This window comes from Pyxicephalus adspersus, chromosome 5 (assembly GCF_032062135.1).
Source record: "Pyxicephalus adspersus chromosome 5, UCB_Pads_2.0, whole genome shotgun sequence".
Classification (NCBI taxonomy): Eukaryota; Metazoa; Chordata; class Amphibia; order Anura; family Pyxicephalidae; genus Pyxicephalus; species Pyxicephalus adspersus.
Genome location: NC_092862.1, coordinates 128,683,263 through 128,707,650, shown reverse-complemented (window position 1 = coordinate 128,707,650; position 24,388 = coordinate 128,683,263). Strand labels below are relative to the sequence as shown.

Genomic DNA, 24,388 nt, shown 5'->3' with positions numbered 1-24,388 from the left:
TTGGTGAAGATACTGCAGTATTAATGAAAAATATTAAAATGTCGTCAGATTAACAATGGGTTTTTTTGTGCAGTGGTATCTGTTTCATTAGGCCTTGTGCTTGCTTATGGTAATCAAGAACAGCACTTTTCAAACTCCATGGACTACTGCCCATTCATATTATGTTTGGCATACATGCTGCAGAATAATATGATAGTTGAATCCGAGAATTGCAGCATATTTTCCTCTGAAAACCAGTCAGGGCTGATAAGAATGCTATCCTAACTGTCAGTAGTTAGGAGTTGTCTTGCTTGTTTGAATCTCCTCATTTTCTTTGTGTGTGTTTTATTATCTGGAAGAAACAAATTATATTAGTTCCATGCATTATCCTACTTACATTTGAAGTGACAGGATAATGAAGAAATACTTGGGTAAATGTCATTCCCCAGTTGCTTTTATTGTCATAGAAAAACAGATTCTTTCAGGGCAAAAGACAAGGCAATGATTTGTTTTTACAAATGTAGATTGTAGTATTTTCACCATGATATACACGGCAGAAGAAAAGCATATCATGTATCATAGTGTCTGAAATTAAAACTTGCTGCCTAATGGAATCTTTTATTTTTCTTTCTATGAAAGGTGCATGTAATCATTTTTGGCATTTGAAGTTCTCTTAGGTTAGCGCCACACACATTTCTATATATTTTTTTTTTCTTTTCATGTGGCAACAAATTAATCTGTGTATCATTAGATACTGATCATTGGATCGCTTGGTGTATACAGTGCTTCCCCTGTCTGTAATGCAAGCTCTGTGTTGGAAGTGCAGTGTGAGCATACAATCCTTTTTTTCTGTGCACACTGGTTTAGGTTTGTTTGGAGAAACCAATCAAACAGGAATTCTGCTAAGCATTTGTTTGTACCAAACATCATCACATGCCAGTGTGGATAAAATTCAAAGCTGTGCATCTGTTTGACATTGCACTGTCTGCTGTAAATTACTACTTATAGGCAGGCTTCCTAGGTCAAAGTATATTCATTCAGGTAAATTTTATAATGAATCAAAATCTATCCTTTTAGGAACTGATGGATATGGACAAATACTATTAATGACCTTATAAAAACAAGTACTAACAATTATTATTGAGTACCAGAGAATGGTCTTTAAATGTACACGTAGGCAGCATTTATAGCGACTTTGAAAAGACACATCAAAGAAAATGTGTAACTTCCTCTTCATGCTCAAAACTTTGGTGTCCCACAGGAAATGTCATTTCACAGCTTTAGATCCGCTGTGTTGATTTTGCTGACTAAGCATTTAACTTGGAGCCTTTGCAGACCTCTTGTAGACTCCAAGCTACTAATTTGTTGTGTACTTTGAGTTTTGTGTCACAGTTGTCATTACAACTTTGCTGTCCTTTCTTGTCTTTACCAATGCATATACAGGCAGTGGGGGGATGAATAGAAACCCTGCCACAGCAGAAGTTGTTTACTAATCTGCAATTGCCAGATCAGAGGCACACTGCTTTTTAATTTTGCAATTCACCCCAGAGCAGTAATAATAAACCTTAGGCCAGAGTATTTTGAGGTCTTCATGACTGACTTCAAGACCTGGGCTCATGGTGATCCATTACTGAAAATGTAAGTGTTTATAGCCATTCATTGTACTCATTGATAGCAGATGTTTTTATTTCTCCAGTCAGATTTTGTTGATATAATAGGGAGCCTCTGAATTTTAGTGATAAGGCAACACTGTACTGTTTTTATCTGTGTGTTCAGGGAGCCTCCTACCCACCCCTCACTGTCGCTCAGGCCGGGGTGGAATGTTTTCCTTGCATCAGCTTTATCTTTTCAGAACAGGAACAATCATCTGGTCTGATTGATCAGTGTTGCCATGGAATCATCTCCCATGATGGTGAACCTTTTATTAGTATAACAATTATCTTAAGACTCTTTGGATACTGACCAGTGAGAGATTCTTTGAGCATGTTGCTTCACTGACCGCAGCCTTGGTTGCATTTAACCTGAGTCCTAAAGACTAATTTATCCATACAGACGAAAGTTATGTGTGTATATTCTAAACAATAGGTCAGGTTTCCTCTAAAGGATGTTTGGGTTCTTGCAATGAGAATTTTGTTCATCTTAGGTCAGTTTAACAAACGCCAATGAACGTTTTAGGTATCTGTAATAGTGATATTCTTCCCTCTGGCTAGAAATGTAAGAAGCATTCTTCCTACTAACCAACATGATATTGTTATGTAATCTATGGACATAGTAATTATAGCAGAGGTTCCCTGAAGACCTGAAAGTTATTTCAAGGGTTTCCCCATGTGAAAAAAGGTTGAGAAACTGACAACCTGTAGTACATGTATCTTAGATGAGAGCTTGACATGGCAGCTCTGACAGGTCCAGTGCTTCTTTTCCCATTAGGAAATTGCATTGTCATTCATTGTCAGAATTTTAGGAAATATTCAGAAAACCCACATCTTGAAAAATGTTATTTTTTAAATACATAGATGATAAAAAAAGTCTGCTTGTGAGATAATTTTATATGTACAGATGTTATTGTCTCTGGTAAAGAGTAGACTCTTAACCAAGCTGACACATGGATCTTTACCATAAAAAGGAATATATTAAGTGTTGTCCTTGAATTATATAGTTCTATTTACATTCCTCACATTGGCAGAGGGGTAAAAAATGTGGTACAAATCACAGTAGTATCCTTAATTCAATGAAATTGCTAGATTACACATTTCAATATTGGCTTTTTTTAATGTTTAAGGCAACATTTAAATAGTTTATTTACATGTTTTTTGTTGTATAGACAGTATTTTTTTCAGAATTTTCCAGATTTTTGTATAGGTGTTGCATAGTTATATATATATATTGCAGGTTTACGAATATACTTAATGCCACCCAAGCTGTGGCAATTAAAAACCTACCCTATCCACAGTGATTAGAATGGAATGTGACACCTTCGGTCTAAATGAAATTGTATGCAGTGTAGTGTAAGTGGAGCTGCAGGAATAAACATTCAAAACAAACCTGCTGCTCTGCATAGAACACAATGTACTGTGCATCAAATAGTAACTATAGATCGCTTTCCTGCAGTGTTGTAACTGACTTCTTTTATATATATATATATATATATATATATGTGTGTGTTTGTGTGAAGTATTGCTGCCTGGTGTAACAGACCCTCAGGGAGACTAAGCAATACTGATAACTAGTCATTTGAGGATTTTTTTTAAATTGGTTATATTTGTAAGATGTCTAGAGTAGAAGAATGTTTACCTGGGTAAATTTTACAAGCATACACAATTACAGCCTCTGAGTGGTGATATGAATAAAATTACCTTGCTATATTCACTAGTATTGTCAAGAGGTGGGATTTTTTGGGCTGCAAGTAAACATTAAGTCCTTGAATGTGATGTTTGATTCTGGAAAGTTGGATAAGCAGAAGGCTCTGTGAACTGACCAGACCAAATTGTGGTGACTAGATGACTGGTTCATTGCAGCTCCAAAATACAGATCTCATGGGGGGTTCCTGGTGTGCAATGGTATAATACTTACCAAAGGTAGTCCAAAGTAGGGACGGCCAGTGAAATGGCAACAAGGTCATGATTGCCCAAGATCATTCATGTTGGTGTTGAGAAAGTTGGCATGTTGGGCCTGGCTTTACTAGAGCTACTTTACCACAACTGTTGAAACTATTGCTGACAATGATAGAAAGGTGTCAACACCCTATGCGCTGCCCATCACCAAAAGTGTCTACAACAGGTACATGAGTTTTAGAGCTGCACCATGGGCCAATGGAAGAAGGTGGCCTGGCCTAATAAATCGCATACGTTTGGCTGGTGAGGTGCATTGTTATTCTATGGAAGTGGTGGCAGCAGGATGCACTGTAATAAAGACAGACAATGTATTGGTGCTACACACATTTAAGTGGCACCTACAATATATTAGGCTTTTAGTTATGTTTTGGCTGATTAGTGTCTTTCTTTCTGTAGGTAATCTTTAAAGCTATTGTTACCCATAAAATAAGTTTAAGTTCCAGCTGACATTTATGTAGTTTGATTTTTTTTTTTCTTTTAAAGCTAATGGCGATGCGGTTTCTGTGAGCTGCAGGTTATGCTGCATCTAGAGCCATAGACCCGATTCCCCCTATGCTAGAACATGATGGTAGTATTGCAGGTTTTTGCAAATACTATGGATTTCATGCATTTAGGTAGAAACTTTTTGGTAGCCTGTATGTGAAAGTGCTTTATATTTCCTGATTTCAATCCTCTATTTTAAAATAAAAAATTGCTTTGCTGTTTAGGAATTTGATAATACTCTATATCCTCGGTTGATGCTCAGGTACAGCATGCAGCTGATGCTTATATAGTTCACTGATCCTAAAGGGAGACTGACTGTGTCCCCTGCCAAATGTGTTGTCAGCAAAAAAATTAGACTCCTAAGGCAGGCCTTACTAGGATTTAAAAGTTTTAGAGAGATTTGAAGTATTGCTTTACTTTTTTTTCTTCGTGTGTTTTAAATATTACAAATTACACCGCTATCAATTTAGGAATGTATCTGGTAACCAAATAAATCTGTAATGGGATGCAAGATGAGTTCCATATACTTTTACTAATCTACTACATTCAGCTTACTCTAATATTATTACCCTTTTGCAGCCTATTAGGGGTACCACACATCATGGCAATGAAAGGAATAAAAAATTCTGCTGCCAGTAGCTTTTTCCTGTTTATATAAAGTGCCACCTGCATTGTTAAGACTTTTCAAAGACGTCTGTGGAGCTGGTGCATAGATCCCACTACCGGCTTCATAGAAATCTGTGGGGCTTTACTTTGAGGGCACCACTCAATGTGAACAAAGAGGAAGCCTTGCTCACTAGGATATTGGGAAATTTAGATATTTAAACAGTAGGGGGATACTTTAGGTTAGGGGAGTTAGGCAAACACTATACAGGTATCTTTAAATCTCTCCAATTGGTCAGTGAACCATTCTTGCCTTTCCCTACTCTATCCATAAAAAAAAGTTATAGATTCACCTACAAAATAACTTCCAACTTTAAAACACAAAATAGACAATCCAATAATTACAATTTTACTACTTTAGATGTAGTTTTCAGGTAAAGTGGCATATATTGTTTTCTGTTCAAAGTGAACTTTTTTTTTTTATCAAACCACAGCAATTGTACAATTTGTTTAAATAAAATGTTAAACTCTCTATAAGCCTTAGGATAAGAATAACCCAGACTTTGATTGTTGTGCACACAATACCAATATACAACAATCAGCCTTCCCAGTATTTTGAGTTAAGGTTTGGCTCTTTTAGACACAGTAGCATCATAATCTGTAAATGGCTGCCATCAAATAGCTTTAGGTTATTTTATTTTTAGCCTTGAAGTTTCTTATACTTTTTTTTTTTTTTCCTAGGGACCAGCTTTTCTCCACAAGAAAATTCCCATAACCACAGTGCTCTTCATAGCTCAAATTCACATTCTTCTGCTCCAAGCAAGACATCTGATTCTGTAAGTAAATTGTGTGTCAGTTGTGGATAATGAACAGAAAATAATTTACAGGCAGTGTATGACCTCCCCCAGAGTGTGGGTAATAGTTAAAGTTGTGGTAATTTGCTTCTTTGCTGTCATTGTCCTGTTAGATTCCTGTTGTGGAATTGTAACCTGAAGAGAGTTCTCTAAATTAGTAAAATTAGTAAAATCTTCTCCTTACCAGTAGTTACTGGAACAAGTGTCACCTGTGGAAGGTTTTAACCCCTGTGTTTTAGTCTAGTAATCTTGGCATACAGGACAAATGGCCTAAATCTTCCTTTCCAGAGCACATACAGCTATAAAAACATGAAATATTTTAACTTGCTAAAACGTTCTTAAATTGGAATGAGAACTACCGTGTTTCCCCGATAATAAGACACTGTCTTATATTTTTTTGGGCTTCCAAAAACACACTAGGTCTTATTTTCAGGGTAGGTCTTATATACTTTTTTTAATGAAAAAAAACACCATATTCATGTATGAATATGGCCATAAAAAAAGGCACATTTTGAAGTGGTTAACGTATTAAGGTGCTTAAACACTGATCCACAGATGCAGCACAGTGCACCAGAAAAGATACGGTAACCCACAGGTGCACTGTACAGCATCTGTGGATCTGTGTAAAATCAGCACTCAGTGGATGTGGCCGGGGCAATGATTGCTCACATTTTTATTTTTTTTATTTTTCTGTGCATTTGAGAGTTTTGTATGGTGACCCAATTGTAAATTAAACTCTTCATTGATTCATTGCTACCGGTATTGGTTACTGAATTCAGCATTTCTCTTCTTGCACTGTTACTGTATTAAATCAGCCAGCTTGTCCTTACAAACCTAAAATCAGCACAAAATGTGGCTGGGTCAATGATTGCTCACATTTTTATTTTTTTTTTTTATTTTTATACCGTAATTGTGCTGGTTAAAATAAAAAAAAAAACTTACCTTATCAGAAGACGCGAGCTGAGTTCCTGGCTTCTGACAGGCGAAGTGCATGTAATATCACTCCGCCTGTGACAGGAGCCGGAACTACAAGGCAAGCATCGGCTTGTGCGGCTCCGGAGTGTGTACGCCCGCTGTCTCCTGCTCGGTGAGTATTTTTTTTTTTTTCTTTTTCTACTAGGTCTTAATTTCGGGGTAGGTCTTATATTAGGGCAGGTTGGGGGGAAAAGTGCTAGGTCTTATTTTCGGGGTAGGTCTTATTTTCGGGGAAACACGGTAGACTCCAAAGAGTTTAAAACTGACCTAAATCTTAGGAGCGTTAACATTCTACTACTGAGGGTTCTGAATACAGTAGTGGTGATGCGTTGCTTTTCTTCAGGTCCAGTTTTTTTTTTATACCACTCTGTGCAAGCTATAAGCAGGCAGCTTTTCTTGTCCCTAGACTTGACCTTCTGATGACAGTAAGATCCCTTTGTCAGTCACAGCCAATTCACTGCAGAGATCCTACACGTGGTCTGTAGTGTCATGTAAGTAGCCTAGTTTGCTGGGGAATGGACGGACCCACTCCAGTACTGAATCGCTATTAACTAGCAACAATTATTGGGTATTTTTTTTTTTTTTTTTAATAAAGAAAAGCAGGCAAAATTTACAGCGTTTTTCATTGCAAGTTATAAAAACACTTGCAAGGTTAAAATGTAGTCAGTGTCACCGGTTGGCGACCGCTGTTTTAGAAGTCTATTGGATTTTTTTCAATATCTGTCTACGTTTGTGTACAGCTTTTATTTTTGACTATACTTAAAAGAACGATTTCGTGGGTTTTATATATGGGTATCACAGAGGTGTCCTATGCACTTCCTGTTTAAGTGGACCCTTCCTGATCCCTAGGTAAAAGTGTTTTTGATTGGCTGCATACAATGAATTCGTAGAATGGCCTTTATTTCCCAATGACTCTGTCCTTGTAAGTGCCATATGATACAGAAACTAAAATACGGATGAATCGGTGGAACGGGCACAGGCTCTTAATGGTAGAACTACAGGATGTTTGCAGCTGTACTTTACATATATGAAACAAAGTTTTAGATTATGTGATTGAGTTATGCATACCTTTGTATATGCTTTGCAGGCTTATGATCCAGCAGATGACTGGTCTGAGCATATCAGTTCCTCTGGAAAAAAATACTATTATAACTGCAGGACAGAAGTGTCCCAATGGGAAAAACCAAAAGAGTGGCTGGAGAGGTAAATATCAGATAATCCATACAATCCCATTGCTTTCTGTTTGTTTTATTTATTTTCATTTTTTTCTGATACTGCTCTCCTTTTGTTTATCAAGAAGTAAATAAAATACATTAGGAATATATTATGCTAGTACACAATTGGAAATTGCTTTTTGTCCTGCCCTCTTGCTAGCATTTAAATTATATAAGTAGCTGCACAAGTTTGATAGTAGCAGTTGTAATTGACCCAGCAATACTGCAACCATTGCTTCTCTGTCAACTGTATAACAAATCACATTCACTTAGGCCAGTTCCAGAGCTTGCAGTTAAGGTTTCCTGTACTAATAAACTATTGTATTAATTTTTTCCCCACCTGTTGTGAAAAAATGTTAACGGCCTTCCCTATCTGAGATGTGCTGTTTTTAGTTTGTACTTACTGTGTGGCCTGTTGGATCCCTGACTCTGAACTCTTGACATTTGCACTATGTTAAAGCGCTGGTCTACTTCCAGGTCCCATAGAAAACAAAAAAAGCGTTGTTGTTCATTTAATAGGACAGTTATATTTAAGTCTTTGTTAATTGTCACTTATCGATTATTATTAATTGTGTCTTTTTTTTAGACATATTTGTGCAGCTTAATGCATGCTTTTTCTTTACTGAAGGGTTTGCAAATTTGACAAACTGTTCTTGGCACCTCTGCCTTGTAGTAAGAGTACTGTTTTAGCAACTCCTCTCTTTGCTTGAAGGGGTTTTTGATTCTTTGTCTAGTCCACATATCAAGTCAGAGCTGACATAGAAAGCTGATCTGTGAACCAAGGAAGGACGACTGCATGTTGCATCTGGGTTGGTTTGCTTTGCCTGACTTATTTTTACCGTCCTAATAAAAGTATTGTTTCTAGGTCTAATTACTGTTCGCACTTTTGTACTTGTTACTTTTCCAGGGAACAGCGTCAGAAGGAGTCCAGTAAAGTGGCAGTCAATAGTTTCCCCAAAGACAGAGACTACAGAAGAGAAGCAATGCAAGCCGCAGCTACGGGTAAACTTAAACTTTTTTGTTCTTTTGTAAATCTTTTTACCCTCCATACTCTGGCGGTATTCCCGAGTGTGGCTCGGGGTTGATTTTCAGTACCAAAAGTGCTAACCGAGCCACACTCGAGGTGGAATTGCCAGGGAATTTAAAAAAGCTTACTTGGTAAGCGGTGCACGTGGCATCCTCCAGCGGGGCCTGCGGCGTCCTTCAGCAGTACCTGGCATCTTCTTCCCCTGGCGATGGCCGGCATCTGCTTCCCCAGCATGTAAACGTTGGGACATGTGGCCGGGCATCTGCATATGTGCCTGTGGTCGGGGGGCGGGACCAGGTGGGAAATTTAAAATAATAAGTATTTTTAATGAACTGCTTTTACATTTTAAAATATGTATTATTCATACCGCCAGGGAGGTTAATATGAGAAGTGGTATTCTGGTTCTTTGTTTTGGTATTTTCCTCTGATCGCCTCTATCTTGTTTAGTTTTACATATGTCTGGACTGTGCACATGACAGTTGTGTAGGCAGATCTAACTTGCAATAATACATGTTTTTGTTTAAAATAAACTCAAAGCTATATGTCTGCTATCCTTAACATATCAAGAGAAACCAAAAATTGTCTATAGGTGATGGTTACGAATTCTTTATAGCTCATCATTTTAGGGGTAATTGTGACTGATGGCTATTTATTTTTAGAAGAATTATTGCTCTCTCTGGCACATGCAGTAATACCTAATATCCGATGTAGTTATTGTTGCGCGCTCCTAAGGTGCACATTTTTGTTCATTTGTAAGCAGCACATTAATAATTGCACCAGTCAGTAGTTACTGTCATAGCGCCTTCACTTTAACTAGTTTGTTATTGCATTCCAGCCACCCTCCTCTATGCAGCACTTGCCTTCCTCCCCAATCCTCTGGCAAGTTCCTAGGCATCTTCAAAAGTAATATCTTAGGTAGGATGCAGTGGATGTGGAGGATTGGCAAATGTAAGAATTGACAATTTTACTAACGTTGAAGTTGTCTTTATGTTAATGTGTCGGTCGTGTGGTCAAGAATGTGTGTTTTGTTGGCACAGCACCTTTCCTAACTAATACAGCTGGTGTAAAACAAGTTACAATTTACAATGTTAATTTGTTGTTTAATAAACATTGTTGCTTCTCTTATTTTGTAGTGATAACAAATGTTTAAATTTCTAAAGACATTTGCTTGCAGTGTTACATGTGTCTGTTTTTTTTTTTAAATGTTATATTTTGTTTCTCTTGCAACCTTTGTTGTTGGTTTAAAGCAATGTCCTCATAGTTTTTTTTTTACGACTTCCAGGCAGTTTAATACACCTTAAAAACGCATGCTTTTTTGTTAAATGATTTGCAAATTTGTCACAAAGTGTAGGTATGTCAGGTGGTTTATATTTGAAGTCATTGTCACCAGGATTAAATAAGTGAGGAATAGTCTTCCAGGAAAGCTAATCTTCCAGTGGAGACACCAGCTCCAATGACAACTGCCTGAGAGGCTTCAATTTTTTGTTATCTAGATTTGCCTTAGTTCTGTAGCAATTTCAAAGCTAAGCAATATGTTTTCTGACATTCTCCATGATGTTTGGCTAAAATAAGAACAGTTGGAGAATGACCCTTGTGTCCTGGGTTTGTTTTTAGACAGAATCGGGAATGATTGCACAAGGTCTTTATTACTTTTGAAAGATACACCATTAGGTCAGGGGTTTGTGAACCTTTACACCCTTGTGAGCTTGTTAAACATCTCACTACAAAATACACGAGCATTATATTTGGATTGGTCTTAATTTTTACAGCTTTGATGGTCTTTATGTTTCTAGGAAGACTTTTGATAAGATTTTAGAGTGTTTGTGGGACCTTGTTCCTATTCAGCCATAGAAGCATTTGTAAGCCCAATACTGATATTTATTGAGTCAAATTGGAACAGACAATTTGTCGGATACTGTTACCAGAAAATAGACATTAAAAATATATTTATCTGCTGCAGTATTACCAGGACACGTCTCCATTTACTTTGCTATATAGAGTAAAAAAAAGGCAGACACAGAATCCATACCCTATTCATTTCCAGATTACCAGGCTTGTATGCTTTGCTTTCAAAAATTTTTAGTTGGTCTGACTTTTTGAATATGGAGCAATGTATTTCAGGCGAGTCATATTTGCTTTGTTCACTGCCTTTTTTTCTGCTTGTATTTGAGAGACTGGAATGTAATTTATATTGTAGATTTCTGTGGTTATTATAGCTTGGCTTTCTGTCCATTACTGGTTATTAAAAAGTTAAAACCATATTCAAACTATTTTTCTTTTGGATTGAATAAGTAAATGTTAGGATATAGCAGCAACTTCTTACTTCCTGTCAATTTGACAAGTTTTGAAACTGAACAGGAAATGAGAGGAAAGCATGAGGGCAAATAAAAAGCCAATCCTGTTTTCTGCGTGTGTGAAGGTATAGAATGCCTGTCAGGATTATTTTGCTGTGTCTTTTCACAATGAGACATGTTTCCCTTCACTTTGTCTAGGTGATTGGGGTTTTGGTGTCTAAGCAGGAATAAATGAGAAATAAAACTCCACACTATCCCAGCACACAGCAATTTAAAATCTGAAAGAAAGATTTCCTTAGTGAGGACACAGACAGGATTAAAAAAAACATAGCTTTTTATCCTTTCTTTGGGCTTGTTCCACACCACCAACCATGGGCTTTGTCGCTAAATACAGTCCAAAATCCAGGTCAATTTTCTATGGTGTCATTTCACACCAATGTGCTGTTCACTGAAATAGGGAAAGTTTTATTTGTATGCACATCTTTGTAAAGCTTTACAGTTGAATCGTTGAAAAAAGTTGAAAAAAAACAAAAAAAAAAAAAAAACTTTGCTTAAAGCGTACCTAAACTCTACAACCCTTTTATTTAAAATAAATTTTTTTTTGTGTAAACACACTTTTTTTCCTCTAAAGGTCGCAGCATCGCTCCCTAAATTTTTGATGAATAGATGGGAGCGCAGAGCCTCACGGGATACCTACGTCACGTCACGCATCCCGGGAGGCTCATGGCTGCTCCTTTTGCACATTCCAGAGCATCTCGGGCATGCGCAGAAGGAGCCCTTTCCTCAATAGAGAAAAAAATTGCCGATCTCACATGCACAGTGAAATAGGCAAATTTTTTTCTCAATCTATGTCACCCGATCTTGTGCTTGCGCAGTGCGAGATCAGGTGACGTAGTAAGAACGCAGAAGAGACGGATAAGTGCCAGGCCGAAGACAGATACCGGAACAACGCGTAACCCGATGGAAAAAAGCTCCTGACGGATAGACTGATCTGTGAGACTGAAGGTGTTTTTTTACTTTTGGATTCATTTTTGTTATACTTTTGCTTTTAAGTACTGGAGACAATGGGTTAGCATCACAGCCAAGCAAATTAACTTTAGATTAGATGTATTGGAAAAGATAATATTCAGTCTCAGAATAATTCTAGTTATATTGCCATCATTTTTTTTTTGTTAAACTGCCTTATAATGGAGTGCATTGGTATTCGTATAGTAGTCACATGTCCCTGTCTTGCTTTGGATTTACTACAGTGGTGAGGAGAGATTTATTGGTATCTTTTACAGACTACCTTATTACAGTTTAAACCTGTGGGCAGCACGGTGGCTCAGTGGTTAGCATTTTGGTCTTTGCAGCGCAAAAGTTCCCAGGTTCGAATCTCAGCCAGGACACTATCTGCATGGAGTTTGCAGGTTCTCCCTTTGTTTGCGTGGATTTTCTTCGTGTACATGCAGTTAATTGGCTTCCCCCCCAAAATTGACCTTAGGCTGTGTTAGTGATATATGACTGAAATAGAGACATTAGATTGTGAGCCCCTTTGAGGGACAACTAGTGACATGACTATAGACTTTGTACAGCGCTACTGTGTAGTAATAATAATAACCTATTGTGCGTCTCCTAAAGGTTCCCCGAAATTAATAATTTTTTTTTTTTGTTTTAATATCTTCAATCAGTGGATGAGAAACATTCCAATGACGCCAGCAGCATGCTTCCACAGAACATTTTGTCTCAGACAAGCCGGCACAATGATAGAGACTACAGACTCCCCAGAACAGAGACTCACAGTAGTGCAGCCCCAGTGCAGCACACCAATAAACCTGTGGTTCACCAGACTGCTTCCGCAAGCAGTGTTCCTTCTAGTACTTTTACAGTACAGCCTGATCACCCTCCTCCAAAGAAGGCATTTGATGCAAATGGCGCATCAGTGTTGTCAAAACTGCCTATCCCCACATCTTCCATCCCACCACAGAAATCTGACAGAAAAGGTAAGTCAGCAATCAGTAAGGGGAACCTTACTTTGCCTGAAATATTTGGTCTTTTTTTTTCTCGCTCTCTTATAAACTGACATATTGATTTATTGTTCTGTTGATGAGTGTGTAGAGTTTGTCTATTCTTACCAGTTTGTTAGATACTCCGTCTGATATGCCAGAGCGCTGGCCAGGTCCCAGCATTGTTGTCTTTTTTTGAACAAGTGTGATCTCCGTAATAAATTGATAAGCAATCTATGTGTGCTTTAGAAGAATAGAAGATAAAATCATTGGTTTACTCTGGATTTATTGTGTCATTTCTGGTTCTTTAACTAAATTTTAAAATGCCTTGTATGAATCATTTAGTTTGGATTAACCTGTGCAGAAATTGGAGAAACATTTACCTTTCGGCAAAGGCCCTGCACATTTTGCATGCTCGGTGGCATTTGGAATTTAAAGCATATCTGCAGGACCATTATTAATATTAGGGGTCCTTCCACTTTGCTGCTTGTTGGGTAAAGTGCTGAAATACTTAACTGTAACCATGATGGAATCCCTGGAACCACTGGCTAGCTTTTGGCTGACAATTCTCTTATCTGGATCAATTGGGTCACAAACATATACTGGTAGCTTCATATTGGACTGTTAGCAATTGTAGAAGTCTCTAAGATTAGATTTCTTGTGTTTACAGAAGAATAAAGCAAAAGTAAAAAAAAAAAAATGCTTTATCCTTCAAAATTAAGTCTTGAAACCCCAGTAAGATCACTGTGCCTAGAGGCTCAGTTATTTAATCAATTTATTTCCTGCAGATGGAATAATTTCCTATAGAAAAGGTATTTTTATATATTTCTGATCATGACCAAGAACTGCAAAGGCACAAGGAGGTACATAATTGTGTCTAAGTTGGAGTCTCGGGCTGTCAAATATTTGCCTATTTTGGATAGTATCTGATTTGTTTGAAAAGTTGTTATTAAAAATTAGAGTTGTCCTGTATCAACACTTTTGTGTTTTCTGCTGGTATATTGGACTGCAGAATGTCTTTTGTTTATTTTGTAATAATCTGAGAGTGGGAATGGTCGACTTGTTTTGCAAAGGACACTGGAAGGGCTGACCCCAAACACCACAAAAATGCTGTCTGTTGCCATCCCACAACTGGGTTAAAAATGAACCATCCCTTTATTCTTTTTTATCCACCCATTTGTGCACATGAACAAAACACAATGCTAAAGTGTATTTGCATGAAAAGGACTTCCCATAGACATGTCAGAGGTTTGCAGGGGAAAAAACAATTTGTGTATGCTGGATTTAGAGGGATGCATGGGGAAAAGACCAATGTGTGTATCTTGGAGGAGGAGGAGGAAGAATGCATGGGGAATAGACAAATGTGTGTATTCCTGGAGAAGGAGGAAGAAGATTGCATGGGGAAAAAAGACCAATGTGTGTATCTTGGAGGAGGAGGAAGAATGCATGGGGAATAGACCAATGTGCGTATGCTGGAGGAGGAATTCATTGGGAATGGATCAATGTGTGTATTTTGGAGGAGAAGGGAGAATGCATGGAGCATAGACCAATGTGGTAAGTACAGTAAGAAGAGGCCAGTTTGCGCAGTGCAGAAAAATTTTAGTCCTCTATTAATATAGTAACTTTGTAATGTAGGAAGATTTTGAGAGATCACTGCAAAGATTCTGGAAATTGTATCAGACAGTTTCATACAGTTTAGTAAGATGAATCTTTTCCACAATGCTAACCTCCCCAGTGGTCTAAAGTTCCATGCAAAAAAGCGGTACAATTTTTTGCATGGAAATCATTTTATTAGGCATAACTCGCGATATTTAAAGTTTATTAATAAATTTGGTAAATTAATTAAAAAAAAATCTATTATAAAAAAAATTATTTAAACGTAATAAACTGTGCAGTAGCTTGTAATAAATATATATATATATATATATATATATATATATATATATATATATATATATATATATAATTTCTTTGTATTGGACTCAATACAGCTATTTTGTATTGAATCCAATAACAAAGTTTTTTGAATTTCCTACTGATCCTTTCTCCCGCCCGCACCGACGTCACCGGGAAACCCCGGAGATCGGTCCTGCATTCCCCGGCTAGAGATCAAGGAGGAAGGACGTGTCCCCAGGACCTGCGTAAACCAACAGGACGACAGGGGACAACAATGGAGCAAGGTAAGTAGGTTTTTTTTTTTTTTTAGTTAAAAGCTACCCCGAGTGTGACTTTTTGCCTGGAAAATCCACCCCTAGTCACACTTGGCAATACCGCTAGGGGGTAAATAGATAGAGATGATTGACAGCTTGTTTTAAAGCGTCTTAAAAGCTTATTTAGAATATATAAATTCGAGTGATCATAACCTGGGCTCATTTCAAGAACTGATAGCTGTTGATCTCTTACAAAAGTAATCTTTGTTTTTTGGGTGTCTTTTGTAGCGAATCCAAAGACAAGCTTTTGTTTTTGGTTAGATATTTTAGGAGATAATTAAAACTTTTCTCAGGATTATTTTTTGTCTCAGAACATTTCCTCCCTTTTTTTTTTAATTAAAATTGTTTCCATTGGAAGATTTCTCTAACAAGCAATTCTAGCCAATCACTGGTTCATATCTTAAAAAAAAAAACCCGTTCAGTAATTTATTGGCATGAAGTTCACAAATTATGTATACTTTGCATATGTGTACTGCATATTTGCATTGATGTACACAATAAGTGTTTAGCATATTTGTGTAATGAAGCAAGCAGGAAGAGCAAGGGACTCTACCTAAAACTATAGGCCCACTAAAATTTGTGTGGAAATAGTTTCTGTATTTAGGAATTTTAAAAAGACAGAATTATCTCATTTGGTCTACACAATGTGTACTTTGTGGTGACAAACGGACTTTGTTTTTACCCATTTTTTTTTTTCTTTTTACAGATTCTGTATCCGATAAACAATCCTGTACCACCCCTTCCACATCATCCGCTCCTGGACTAAACCCTACTGCTGCTCCCCCTTCCTCTTCTACAGTCCCTGTGTCACCAGTTCCACAATCACCAATTCCTCCGATACTGCAGGACCCCAACCTACTGCGACAACTGCTCCCTGCCTTGCAAGCCACTCTGCAGATTAATAATTCTAATGTGGATATATCCAAAATTAATGAAGGTATTGGCTGCTTTTACCTTTACATTTGGGGCAACATAATATTGAATAGATGATGCATGGATGCACTCAAGTTTTTACTTGTGAATTGTTTTAAATGCTAATTTCAAGAGTTGCCAGTGGACATAATCAACTTTTGTACCCTGGTTTTGGGTGCTGACAGTTAAGGCGTTAGCCGCTGACAGCTCCTTTCCTGTGTTTAGATGTTGTGTGCTTAGTCGCCAGTACAAAATTTGCATAAGCCCATTTCTTGTGTACCTGGAAGGGTTCCCCTATGTTAGTTACCAGGGCTTTGTTAGGCACTACCTGTATTACAGTGAACACCTGGGCATTCATATCAGACGGAATGTTTAAGTGCCTGTAATATCGGGGTGTAACAGGATACGTTACTGCTTATCCAGATGTGGTTAGAAGTAGTAATTTGTTTTTGTGGGTTTAGGTGGAATATCTGAGCCACCCAGATGTACAATCGAAAGTTTCAGCTTTGTGGGTTTTGGTGCTGATACTAAAGTTCTGGGTAATTAGAAACAAACTTGCAGGAGGTTCCATTGGATTTTGAAATGTTGTATTACTCAAAATACTCCTGAACCCTCTGAAGTTTTTTCTGATAAATTTCTGAATATCTATATTTCTATAGAATTGAAGCACCCCTAAGCCACATGGTTGTGCTTTTACCTAGTGAAGAGCTGCTCGCTTATGACTGAAGATTAAGTCATTACAAATCACGGGTTAGTTGCAGAGAATATAAAGCTAATATTTATTGGTAGCTGTTAGTTTGGCTAACATGCATGCAGGTGTAATGCAGGAGGAAAAACTTTTGAAAACTTTGTATCACATTGTCTTGATTTCATATTCTATTTGCATATTGAATTAAGTCACATTGTGCCAGTTGGAGATTTTGATTCCAAAGCAGAACTCTAAACCCTGTAATACTTGCCTGTCCCCATGTTTTTGCTTTTCCTTTTATCTGTTGACCTGCCTTTGGTCAGCTTGGATGGCCGGGATGTGGCAACTCCTGCATGGGAGTTCATTCCTAGCACAAAGAAGAAGCCAGGAATGCCTGGTATCCTTGCAACCAAAATTGACACTGCGCATGCGCATCTCAGCTTTGAAAGATACCCAGAGCAATCAGACAGGTAGGAGAGATTATTGAAGAAGGGACATGGCCTGTTCCTTTCTGCATAATGACCCGTCTGATCATGGAAACGTAAAAGTGTAATCATAGGATTAGTCATAAGAAGCGTGACTCCCCCAACATCCTTTTAGGCCTTTTGCACATGAGCAAATCTACTTCCAGGTTTGCCAGTGACTGACTATGGTAAATTTTTCAATTGGTTATCAAACCATCGGCACAAAACACGTGTGCAAAATTCTGTCCCGATTCCCCCTCTTAACAGAAAGCAATCATTATTGTTTGTAAACACATTAATAATTTGGGTTCTTCAATATTTGTTAACATGTCTGTTTGAACACTCAATCCTTTTGGCTTTCTATTTAGGAATTTTTATATCTGCTCAGATCGTGAAAATCTAATTCTGTATTATAGGCCTTAGATTGTTTTTTGTGCAAATATCCCACTTACTGGTAGTGCCATATTCCATACTTCCACATCCAGATATGAAAAGACTGCATACACATGAATGTCTATGCATTAGCGAAGGCTGTGATCTTGCTGCCATCTAGTGGATAGATTATGTAATGCTTAAACATTTTTCATGCCATATGTATACAATGAAGTGATTTTCCTGGGATATTGTTACTTTTCCTAAAGTCTTTTTGCTTGGTCTTTTGGTAACTGGTGTGCAAAAAAATATATAATGTTAAAGCAAGTCTTTACAAAGGCTGGTAGGACCTTTATGAAATCTACCAAATAAATGGTTTTGCCCGCTGTGCTTTGAACATCCACCCGAGATGTTTTTGAACAAGTCTTCCCTTCTTTATTAAAATCAAAGCCTTCTGAAGCATTCAGGAAGTGTGAAATGTTTTTTGCCGGGACTTATGGGCTTTGTGAGTTTGTGCATTTGATAACTACATGACCATTTAGTTGCTCTTAAAAGTTCAGATAAAATTTAGTTGCAAGGAGAATGTTTTTGGAAGTTGATTTACAACTTTCAGGAGGAGTCAAGGTGGTGGTGTGATGTCTGGGATTAAACTAAAGTGTTCTAGTAGATAAGTGGCAGCTCCTTCCCTGACAGGTGGGCACTCTCAAAAGCTTTGGAAAAGCATGCAACTATCTGCTATACCAGAGTATGGTCACCTTCCTTGAGAAGTGACAACAGAGTTTCCCTCAGGTTGCCGATACCAGATGTTTCATTGCCTGTTGGGGAAGAGCAAGGACTGATGAGGGAATCACTGCTAAGATGAATTTAAACAGCAGAGACTACCAAGTTGGCCCTTTTAAACAGAATCACATCTTGACCATCAGAGAATGGACTTTAAACAGCGCACGTGGGACAAAAATTAAGTTGGGTTTTGTGTAAAGGATTTTTTGCTTAGCATTTTTAACGCCAAAGAAACTGGATTTTCTTTTTGTGTGTATTATCAAAGAAAAAGGTTTTAGATGTATTTTATTGTACATTTGCAAAAGCATTAATGTGTGACCATGTAAATTATTTCAGGAAATATATAACTTATTTTTGTACTATTTAAGGTGATACTGTATACCTTTTAATTTCACTGGGAGAGGGCTGTAAATCATCTTTAACATCTTCCTGTGACTCCCTTTGTGTTCTTGTGTACAAACTGGTATGTGGTAATACTCTGCCACTCTTTTTGTCATCCTAACAAAGATATGGTGTCTTTAGTTCTTACAGCTGCTGTCACACAAGCCTCTCTACAGTCAATACTTCACAAAATCATCACCGGTGGGCCCTCTTTCAACATCACTACTCTAATCTCCCAGGTTGCACAGCTCTCAGCACAAGGTAACACGCCTTCCAGTCACAGCAGGATGATAAAAGTACATTTTCTCTTAAGGCAATTAATTGCAAAGTGGATACAAATGGTATATAGCAGCAAAATGATGGATAAATCTGTTTTATGGGATAAATGTACTTGCACTTTGACTATTACCCCTCGTATCCTCTCCTCTCTGTATTCAGCTGGAGGAACGATCAGACTAATATGACCATATAACATTAAAAGTAGGAAGAACAGTATATATCAGACCACATTTCCCAACATCCTTACATAACTGTAGAAACCTCAAGTGTTTACGAGACGCCTTGACCTGTATTTCACAAGAGCTAGTTAATGAGAAATTATTAGACTGTCATAGAAATATTACATCAATGTCAAATTTCTATCTATTTTTATTTATTTGTGGCTGTTCATACTACAAAATTTTTTTGGTTGGTCTGTATTTATTGACATTTTTTTTTACCTTTTTTATAGTCCTGTCTAACTTTATACTGTGTCATATATAAAATTGTGTGAAGTTATACTGCTCCTGTGGAGCGTTAAAGCAGATTTTATTATTTTACCCTCATTGGAAATGCCCTATACTCGGCAACAAATACTTTTTGTACCTCCATTGTTTGCTGAGCTGCAGGGCAAAGACAGATTGTGCCTTTCCTCCCTGTTTATTTTTATCAATGCAGGGCTCTCATATAATGTAAGGAAAGAGTTCTTAGCCCCTTTGTCACCTCTACTGACACTTACCCAGGGTTTGGTTTCCTCAAAAAAAGAAAAATGTTTATTACCCTAGTGGCTGAACTGGACTGACTTTTTTTCCCAACCTTTAATAGCCATGTAACTTAGTAGCCGTGTGTGTCGGAAAGCAAATTTAAAAAAATCTTTGCCGCTGGCAAGGGAAATATTGCCTGAACCCATCTCTTTGCCCTGCATTTTTCTGAAGCAGTAAACCTACATCTTCCCATTGCGGCTTTTTTGCATCATAGCATTTTCAGCACTTCAGGTAGTCTTTAATGTTAAGTTTCATTGTGACCATCAACCTGAAATATGTCAGTGTAATGTTTTGCTGATTTGTTGACCACTCAAAAGAAATCTTTTGTGCTAAAAGGCTTATGCATTTTAAAATGTTCTTTCCTAACAAATGTTTTAGCAACACAATCAAATCAGTCACCTATGTCTTTGACGTCTGATGCCTCATCGCCAAGGTCATATGTGTCTCCCCGAATCAGCACGCCGCAGACTAACACTGTTCCCCATAAACCCTTGATAAACACCACACCTGTATCTTCACAGCCAAAGGTATGAGCCGCTGGGATTTTTCACTCTAATTTTGTTGAACTGCATCAAATTGTAAATAAAACGGTTTCCATTCTAGGCCAGTTCTGCGGTTGGTGCTAAACAAGGATCATCTACACAGACAGTACAACAGCAGTCAGTGACTGCAGAGAAATCCCAAGGACACGAACCCGCCTCCCCCCGAAATCTTCAGCGTCAAAGGTACTGCATAGTGTTTAGGTTAAAATCTTTAATTCAACTTTATGTTATATATACGTGCAGTCAAAAACTAAAACTGTGGTTCCCATGTGGATGACCCCCCTGGAAGGTCGCTGTACCTAGAACAGGCTTGCTTGCTTTTTGCGTCTCTCTACTGTTTGGGTTTACTGTTTGGGTTTCTCTACTGTTTAGGTTTCTCCACCAGCATTTCCGATTCTGTTATGCTTTCACAGCCCTATAAAAAGACAAAATGTATTTAATCCGAAGGAAAGAAGCTGTGGCAGCCTCTGTATTTTGCTTAGGAGTGTGGTTTTCTGGCTTAAAACTTTTGGGAAAGGGAAGGAAGCAAATCATGGTTGAGAAATCGATTATTTTTTTCTTAAGAGGCCAACCAGTAATTTATCATTATTCATGGCCACCCAAATCTGATTATTATTTGATAAAAAACTTACTCTTAAAAATTTATTGCGTCGTTATGTTTTATCCATGGATGCTGTTAACCAAATTTGTCACGGTTGTGATTAATTTTGTGTACTTTGGTGGCGTCTTTGGGCTTCAGAACTTTGGTGGTGGTGTAGTTGATTTATGGTTTGTTTAGCTTGGCACAAATTTTCAGCTGATGTGTTTCTTGGCTTAAAGCTAATCTCATGTCTTGGGCTTCTGATAATGCTGGTGCATGTGTCCTCACTTGTTTTAAATTTACATTGGATTAGTAGGTGTCATTCTGTAGCTACTGATCAGAGCTACTGAGGAAGTATTAGCATGGTGTTAGTACTAGCGTAGTCCGTTTCTGTATGCAGTTATTTACCTTGGAATATGCCTGGTAATCTAGCAAGTTACTCAACCATAAAATCCATGGTTTTTATAGCCTTTATAATGTAGTCCAAAATTGTAATAAACTGTCTGTTTCTCAAACTTTTACCATAGTTGTAACCCTTGAAATAACTTTCAGGTCTTCAGTGAACCTCTTCTATAATTACTATTTATACAGCTCACTGTACATTAGCATGCTGGTCAGTAGGAAGAATCCCTCTTACATTACCGGCTGTTGGGATGTCACCCTTACAGAAAAGCAAAATGATCATTGGTGTCACTTAAACTGACCTTAGGGGCAAAAATCATTATTTGCTCAAGGAACCTTCAGCATCCTTTTGATTAAGCGCTAATCTAGATGATTTTACTGCAATCCCACAGGCATAAGGTTTAAACCTGATGTAATACCACGAAAGCTGCCAATGCTTAATTCATTCTTAACAATTCTAATTGCATGGATGTAAAGCTGATCTTTTGGTTTCGGTAATTAGTCACACACCTCAAATAAGCATGCAGGTGTGACATTTGGCTGAATTACACATTCTGGCTCGATGATTGAGAAAGTTTTTTAAGGCTGATGATCAGAACAGCAAGCAGTTTAAATAATACATCTTGCCTATCTTAGAAATGGCATTGTGTTTGGTTTGCAAGGTCCGTCTACATCGTGCAGTGTAAAAAGCAGATATGTATGTCAAACTGTACCACCGCTGAATCCACTTATTTTAGATTCAAAAAGATGAGCATTACAGGAACTTCAAAGCTGCTTGCATGCATCTCTCCATGCAAGACTCTTGGATATTCGAATCCTTTATGAATAAACCACATGTTTGGGTGCAGTGACATGGTGCTATAGTTTTGATGTGTATTTGCGCTGCTCTGTAATGGTGCAGTTAGCCTTTTTGCTTTGCTGAACACATTTATGAAGTCTGGGTGAAATGAATGAGCGACACATAACTGTTGCCCTTTCAGGTACTGTTAAAAAAAAAAATTGCCAGTCTCATAATTTAAAATAGAAGACTGGCCAGAAGGAGTATTTATGTTGGCTGGAATGTGTTGGCTTCTGTGAGCTCCTGGAAAGGGCTTGTGCTTTTTGGGAAATATGTTGGAAGGTAAAATGTGCCCTACAAATTGGGGGAATAGTGTGAGGAATCTCAAAACTAGAGGGAAATGTTTTAGAGGAACTTTTCATGTATACAACAGTGACATCTAGTGCAACAGTTGGGTACTGCAGCAGTTATGATGGTGGTGGTAGTAGTAGAAAATCTGCACTTTGTTCATACTAAATTCCGGGCTCTAAGACAAGAGCAAATTTAGCAAATACATGTATTTAGTATTATCATTATATTTAGTATTTTTTTCTTTTGAAGGTGTAATCCAGATAACAGTATTTATGTGTAATAAATGCAGGATAGAAATCAGAGCATCATTTCATGTAAATCTTTCCTTGGTCTTCCTTTAGTAGTCAGAGAAGCCCGTCTCCTTGTCCCAATCTTACCTCCAGCACTTGTGCATCAAGCACGTCGTCTGTACAACAGAATTCGTCTGCACGATCATCGTCTTCTTCACTGACGCCTACTTTAGCTGCCTACTTCAATGAAAACCTTATAAAGCATGTGCAAGGCTGGCCTGCTGAGCACGCTGAAAAGCAGGTAATTATCATGTTTTTTTGGCTTGCTTTGTATTTTGTGGTTTGTTCAGCTTGTGCAGGGTTGTGCTTTTAAATGTGCAGATGTTCATTCCCAGTAAAAGTGGACACAATATTTGATATTCAAATCAACATTTGATTTGATTATATAGAGATAATGCTTGCTAGCAGCTTTTGGCCTTTCTTTTGCCACATTTAGGAATTTGGCTGGGGTAAACTCAGGGAAGATGGCCAAGTTATTTTTTGTTTTTACACAATACATTTCTATATTGTACCCTTTTGTGTCCAAATTGCACAAAGCTGTTCTTTGTTTTTGCACCATCACAACTTTTGTCTTATCGGGCAGGGCACTTAAGAGGGCAGCACTCTGGCCTTTGCAGCGCTGGGTCCCAGGTTTAAATTTCGGCCAGGGCACAAGCTGCTAGGAGTTTGCAGGTTCTCCCTGTGTTTATGTGGGTTTCCTCTGTGTACTCCGGTTTCCTCCCACATTCTAAAAACATACAGATAATTTAATTGACCTCAGACTGTTTGAAAGGCATATGACTATGGTAGGGACATTGTGAGCCCCTTTGAGAGACAGCTAATGACATGACTATGGACTTTGTACAGTCTGTGCTATATAAATACTGTGTAGTAATAATTATCATGGCTAGGTGGGTGCTCTGTGGCATTGTAGGAGTAAAATAAACTTGTTGCTGCTTATCCAGTTATTACTTTGTTTTCTCTTTCTTGTAAAGCATAGTGGACTTTTAAGCATTTTCATTGGCAAATAAACTTGTTTTTGTCTTGGTTCAGGCATCAAGGTTACGTGAAGAAGCCCACAACATGGGGAGCATTCACATGTCTGAAATTTGTACAGAGTTGAAAAATTTAAGGTCTTTAGTTCGAGTATGTGAAATTCAAGCAACTTTGCGCGAGCAAAGGTGAGGAAAGATTTCTTTCTCTCTGTACTTTGTGTGTGTGTTTTTATTTTTCCAATCTAATGCATCAAAATGTTTTCTAATACTGGGTGAATACAGCTTTCAGTTTTTATTAATGTGAATCTATTAACCTATTTGATCAGCATGTAAACTTGCCTATGGTTACTGTTGCAATAAAGATTGCTGTCAGCTGGTATTATTGCTTTTGTCTAGAGAGTGTAGAAAGTCAACAGAATAAAGACTGCTCATGAACAGGACCAATAATACCATTAGCTTTTTAGGATTGCTGAACCTGTCTATACAGGATATAAACTTTAAGATTATAAATCAAGAAGCATAATGTGCCTGTATACTATGTATCCCACAGAAGAATTGAGGGCCTCCGTATGTTGTAACAGAAGAGCAGGTTATGGTGGGCACACACAATGCATAGT

At 37.7% G+C, this 24,388-nt stretch overlaps 1 protein-coding gene across 3 annotated transcripts in view; it reads left to right on the top strand.

Moving 5' to 3' along the window:
- The window catches only part of WAC (WW domain containing adaptor with coiled-coil), a 37,002-nt gene that overhangs the window by 10,322 nt on the left and 2,292 nt on the right, over nucleotides 1-24,388 (top strand). For 2 of the 3 annotated variants that reach the window (XM_072412674.1, XM_072412673.1), the window contains exons 4-13: nucleotides 5,418-5,512; nucleotides 7,593-7,708; nucleotides 8,627-8,721; nucleotides 12,711-13,022; nucleotides 15,942-16,172; nucleotides 18,974-19,093; nucleotides 20,233-20,381; nucleotides 20,458-20,579; nucleotides 22,849-23,038; nucleotides 23,830-23,957. In XM_072412674.1, coding sequence (XP_072268775.1) covers nucleotides 5,418-5,512; nucleotides 7,593-7,708; nucleotides 8,627-8,721; nucleotides 12,711-13,022; nucleotides 15,942-16,172; nucleotides 18,974-19,093; nucleotides 20,233-20,381; nucleotides 20,458-20,579; nucleotides 22,849-23,038; nucleotides 23,830-23,957 — 1,558 coding nt within the window. The remainder of the gene's footprint in view (nucleotides 1-5,417; nucleotides 5,513-7,592; nucleotides 7,709-8,626; nucleotides 8,722-12,710; nucleotides 13,023-15,941; nucleotides 16,173-18,973; nucleotides 19,094-20,232; nucleotides 20,382-20,457; nucleotides 20,580-22,848; nucleotides 23,039-23,829; nucleotides 23,958-24,388) is intronic. The other variant, XM_072412675.1, reaches the window with a different exon arrangement.